The following is a 6,000-nucleotide window of genomic DNA, read 5'->3' as shown; positions in this document are numbered from 1 at the left end:
ACACTTGCCTTTTCATGGCCATAAGCACCAAGGGTGTTTGTTCAGACAGTCCTGCCAGAGTTACCTGTGGTGACACGGAGGTACAAGGGACACACACCCTGCTTCCCCATGATCTCAGCTCTTACCTCAGAAGCAAAGTTTAAATTAGGAATAAATCCTTTACTGTTAGGGTGGCAAGACTGCAGATTTTTGAGTCAATCAGACTCAAGATTCACAGGGAAGCTGTGGATGTCCCATTCCTGGAAGTGTTCAAGGCCAGGTGGGATGGGGCTCGGAACAACTTGGTTCACAGAAAGGTTTGAACGAGATGGTATTTAGAGACCTTTCCACCCAGTCCATTCTATGACCACCTCGTATTTGCTAAAGTACCAGGCTCATTAAAACACATTTTACCTACAGCTGGTGAATTAAAACGCCTTTGGCATCCCGAGGCTGTGTCAGCCTGAGCTGCGCAGCCCCGGCCTCCGGGGGTCCTGGGGCGGGCGGCGGGTGCTCAGAGGGGCACGGGGAGCCGAAGCCGGGGTGCCGCGGCTGTCCCGGGTGTCTCCTGCCCCGGTGTCCCTGTCACGGTGTCCCCGTGTCCCCGATCCTCCTTCCGCCGCTCCCTCAGCCCGCGGGCGGCGCCTCAGGGGACGCGGCCCCGCGCGGCCGCCACTGCGCAGGCGCCGCCCCGCCCCGCGGAGCCGAGCCGAGGCGCCACTGCCGTGTCGGCCGCGGCAGATTCGCCATAAGGCGCCGCACGGGGACCCGATTTTAGGTGTTGGATTTTTTTTTTCTTCCCTTTTCCCTCGCTCTGTTTTCCAAGCGGGCCGCGCTCGGTCCCCGGCGCGCTACCCCGCTGAGCCCCCGTGGCGATGGAGGCGGCGGCTGCAGGTGAGCGGGGCCGGGCCGGGCGGGCGGGGGAGCGCGCACGGATCCCCGCGCGGTGGGCGGGGAGAAGTAGTTCCGGCGATGCTGTGACACGATCCTTCCGCACGACAAGTAGTTCCCCCAGTGGCGGCCGGCTCAGCGTCCATCGCCCCGCGCTGCCCGGCGGCCTGGGGGGCCGGGGGGGGCTCCAGAAGCCGTCGGAGGGCTCGGGCAGCCCGAGCCCGGGAGTCCTGCTGTGCCCCGGCTGCCCGTCCTGAGGCCTCCGCTTTGCAGCGAGTCGGGAGCAGCTGGAGCCGCTGCTGGTCCCGAATGGAAGCGTGGAGACCCCACAGCAATCTCACGGGGTGTGAGGGGGCTGCAGGGGAGCCGGAGAGGGGCTCTGCCTAAGGAGCTGTAGTGATAGGACAGGTAGTAATGGGTACGAACTGAAAGGGGAATTTTAGTGTGGATATTAGGAAGGAAATCTTTACTGTGAGGGTAGTGAGACACTGGAACAGGGTGACAAGGAAAGTTGTGGCTGCCCCAAGCCTGGTGGTGCTCAAAGCCCGGCTGGATAAAGCCTTGAGAAACCTTGGCCATGGCAGGGAGGTTGGGACTGGATGATCTTTAAGAGCTGTTCCAACCCCTTTCCATGCTCTGATTCCATGATTGATTCTGTGCTCACCTGGGTTTGAAACACTCCTGATCTCCTCTGGCAGCCGCTCTGACAGCTCAAGGTCCAAGATGTGTTAAAGATGTTTCCACTGCCTGTAATCTCAGGCCTTGATGTGCCCTGTACTGGCCTGGCTGTCATGGGAGCAGTAACACTATCTCCAAAGTTACTAAGTTACTCAGAGGGGCAGCCCCAGCAGTGCTGTGTTTGTGCTTCCTGCCTTTCACAATCCCTGTGTGCTGTTGCAGTACGAGTTTTTGAAGTGATGTCGCAACAATTTAATGCCTGTTAATTACCCTGTATACTCAAATTTGGCTTCTGGTTGTCATTCCCCAAGTTGATGTCTTAATTTTTAGAATCCTGAGTTATTTCTACCTGTCCTACCAAATATTGTTGCATAGTTTACAACTCAAACCAGCACTAAGGGGTAGTAGCCATAGTCTAAAATTCAGAAAGTTCAACTGCAACATGAAGAAGAACCTCTTTATGCTGAGGATGGTGCTGGAACAGCTTAGGAAGGTCATGGAGTCTCCTTTTCTGGAGACATTTAACACCCACCCAGATGCATTCCTGTGTCACCTGCTTTAGGGATACAGCTTTGCTGGGAGGGTTGGACTAGATGATCTCCAGAGGTCCCTTCCAACCCCATCCATTCTGTGATTCTGTGAAACAGGATTTTATGCCAAGGGGAATTGCATTTTTAGTAGGATAACTGAGTAGCAGAATAGCTAACAGGTGCTGTGTTAATTATGGACCATTGTTAAAACATTTCAGGACTGTTTATATCCTGGGATCCAACTTTCAGTGAGAAATAATTCTTTTACTACTAGTGCTACTAATAAATTCATATTTATTCAAGCACATTTGTCTTAATAAAAAGTGTTCTGAGTGTGGTTGAACCCAGAACTGTGGTGAGTGTTCAGTATTTTTGATTTTGCTGCTGCTGAGGTGTATTTGACCTCAGATGCATTTCCATTGTGGCTACTTCCAAAAATCTGGTTCAGAGTGCTTCATATGGTGAATCCTGAAGTTAATGATTGATCACACAGTTTGTGCTTCTACTTTGAGGGGTTCTGGTGGTTTTGGTGTCTGGTAGTGCACCTTACACATTTTGATCTTGTGCATTAGTGTATTTCACTGGAACCTTAAGCAGTGTTATGTTTAGCCACATGAGGGAGATCTTAGAACATGAAAATAAAAATGTCTTGCTATAAATGTATCTGCTATGGCTTTTTTTTCTTAATGATGGAAAAGCTATCCTGTTTCTATTTTTGATAAAGTGATTATTCTAAACTGAAAATAATTTCCTAGTTATTTGAATATCCTATTAAATCCATGTTATATCCAAGTTATGAATTTTATAGATTTTAACCAACAGAAATATGTGGAAACAGTTATCTTCTTTTAAAGAACTTTATTTAACTTTTTTTCCAGAAGCATTTGTGATGTGTGTGATGCAGAAAAATAGATGTGCTTTTATTTGCCATCATCAGTGAAACTCCAGGAGTTTCAAATGCAAGTTTCTTTCCACAAATACAGTATCAGCCTGGTTAAATACAATGTGCTTGGTTTGGGTGAGAGTGGGTCTGGGTGAAACCTGGGGAGCTCAGCAAGGCCAAGCTGCAGCTCCTGCCCCTGGCTTGGGGCAGTCCCAAACACAAACCCAGGCTGGGCAGGAGAGGGGCTGGAGCAGCCCTGAGGATTGGGGGGCTGCTGGGTGAGAGGCTGGACATGGCCCACAAACCAGGCATGTGCTGGGCTGCACCCAGAGCAGGTGAGGAGGGAATTCTGACCTGGTGAGACCCCCTCTGCAGTGCTGTGCCCACCTCTGGCACCCCAGACAGGGAAGGAGGCTCTTTGAGTGCTGGAAAAACTGAGCTACATTAAAGTGTACCTCATGCAGTGTTCTTACTGCAATGTGCAAAACACAATGTCAGAAAGTACTGAATGATTTGGATCTTAATTTTGTTTCACTCCCGGCATTTCGTGTCCCTCACAGCACACAATGGATGTGTAAATAGAGAAGAGTCAGAATGGGGCTGGCACACAGGGATGCTTGTCCAGAGTATGGACTTAGACCTTCTTAGAGGCTTTGCTGAGCCCCAGCCAGTCTCTGTCAACTTTCTGCTCAACTTCTAAGGATTCTGGGCACTGAGTGCATGTGTGCCCCCCCTGGAGCTGCAGCAGCAGGGAGAGATCAGCTGCAAGGCAGGCAGTGGTTTCGGAGGGGTCATGTCCTTCATGACACCTGTTTTTGTTCTTCATTTTACACTTTGCCTTTTCTCCATCTTCAGTTACCTCCTTCCAGGCAAAAAAAAAAAAAAAAAAAAAACAAAACAAAAACCCCCAATTTATTTAACTACTCATTTATGGAACTGTGCTGTGTTGTTGATTTTTTTTATTTCTGTACCTTTTAAGGATGATGGTTATGATTATTATTATTATTTCAGTAGAGGAACAATATCCACAGTTGTAAGCCCAGTATGGATCTTCTCTATTTTTAATAGGTTTTGCTATTATAGGACCATCTCTTTTATAGGTCTGTCTGTTTTAGCTCTAAGGTTTTGTTTCTGAGGAGAGCAGTTCCTAGCCTTGTTTTGAGGCTGTCTTTAAAGTGTTTGCTATAATTGAGAGATCTTTCCCAGAAAACCTCTTCAAACCATTATAAAATGACAGCAAATTAAAAAAATTATTTTGCTCTGGGCTCAATTCTTTGAAGGGTGTTTTTCCTATACACATTGCTTTTTATTGCACAGGCTCTTAGGCAGGCCTGTTACTGCTGAGATGTTTTAAAATGTTGCTGTATTCTGCTTTTTATTTTTTAAGTTGCTAAAATTACCCTTAGTGACCTGCCTCACTGTTTTTTTTACCTTAAATTGGACACAATTTAAATCTTATTTTGCTTTCCTCATTTTATGAAACTTCTATGAAGATGTTTTCTTCTACTGAAAGTTCATTTCACTGCTATTCAGCTGTGCTAGATTTTTCCTTCCCATTTCTAAAACCTTCTTTGATGATTAGCATCAAATATGATGCTTTTAAATAGCCTTCATGCTGCTTTCAAGGATTTAACTTGTCTTGGAGCTTTTTAGTCCTTTTTGTGGTTTGTTTTGTTAAAGATGCTTTTTATCTTTATATAGTTTGCATTGTTGAAGTGAAGCATAAACATTTGGTTCTTTATCACTCTTTTAAGAGGGCTTTTGAGTAGTACTTTAATCATGGTTATAGAGTAACTCTCAAATAATGTCACTTTGAAAAGGGTCCTGTGTTTTACTTCTGATAAAGTCAAGAACTGTTTCTCCTCATGTGGTTTCCCTGTCTGCTTGTTGGGTGAAACAGTCATTAATGGTGTCTAAACATTTAATCTTGGCATCCTGTCCTGACCTGACATTTACCCACTCTGCATAGGGCTAATTAAAGCTTACAGTGTATTGTTTCTGGCTTTGTAACCTCTTTTATCCCCTCCACTGTGTCACAGTCATTGGTGCCCCTGTGGTCAAGGCTGTTGCTCATGTGCAGTCCTTACACTGTACTTTTCTGGGCACTGTATTTAAATTCCTCAGGAATTTTACTACTTGTTAAAATAGCCTGGTAATCAGATTTGACCCTCAGCTGCTTCTAAAAGGCCTTTTTTAAAAATTAATGCATCCTACTTTGTCCCCAATGTTTTGGTAGTGGTAGTAACCCACTGACATTGCAACAGTGGTTATCAGAAACTTGTTTGGGTGCATGAATGTCAGTAATCCTTGTTTACAGCCAGGCTGCCAACTCTGCCATTTTATTATTTTTCTTGCATTACTGTAGTAGTGGTTATGTTTGTTTTTTAAAAAGCAACTACAAAACCAAACCTAAGACATTGTTTTGTTCTTTCCTGCAAAAAACAATTTATGTATCGTCCTTCACTTAAAAGTAAGTCTCTGATTTTTACTGCTGCAAAGTGAATCACCTTCATCTTTGTAGTCTTTTGCACTTCCTACCTTACCCTTCAGTCTTAATTTAAAACCATTTTTGGCCTTCCTTAAAGTTTTGCTTGGGTACACCTGATGCTCCTCCATTTTTATTTCTCAACTTGTAATTTTCTCTTAGTTAGATACAGAGAAAAACCAGCTTAGTTCTGCTCACAATGGCACTGTGTTGAATTCATACCCCAGGCACCTCAACTAGTGTGCTTTTGGTTTTCAGTCCTAGTATATTTATATTATATAGATGATAGAATTACAGAGTGGTTTGGCTTGGAAGGGACCTTAAACATCACTCAAGTCCTGCCATGGCCAGGGCCCCCTTCCACCATCCCAGGTTGCTCAGGGCCCCATCCAGCCTGGCCTTGAGCATTGCCAGGGATGGGGCATCCACAGCTTCTCTGGGCAACCTGTGCCAGTGCCTCACCACCCTCACAGGAAAGGTAGAAATTTTAAAATATATCATTTCTTAGTCATAAACATTCACAAACTTCAGTGTAATTTAGTCTTGGATGCAGT

General features: G+C 45.8%; 1 protein-coding gene across 1 annotated transcript in view; it reads left to right on the top strand.

Annotated features, from left to right (window-relative positions):
* The first annotated feature begins 737 nt into the window (after positions 1-737).
* ZFAT (zinc finger and AT-hook domain containing) overlaps positions 738-6,000 on the top strand; it is an 86,151-nt gene continuing 80,888 nt past the window's right edge. Inside the window, 1 exon segment of the mRNA XM_058808897.1 lies at positions 738-873. Coding sequence (XP_058664880.1) covers positions 855-873 — 19 coding nt within the window. The 5' untranslated portion in view covers positions 738-854.

The sequence above is a fragment of the Ammospiza caudacuta genome, chromosome 1 (assembly GCF_027887145.1).
Source record: "Ammospiza caudacuta isolate bAmmCau1 chromosome 1, bAmmCau1.pri, whole genome shotgun sequence".
NCBI lineage: Eukaryota > Metazoa > Chordata > Aves > Passeriformes > Passerellidae > Ammospiza > Ammospiza caudacuta.
The sequence above is the reverse complement of the archived record's forward strand: the minus strand, read 5'-3'. Positions and strand labels throughout refer to the sequence as shown.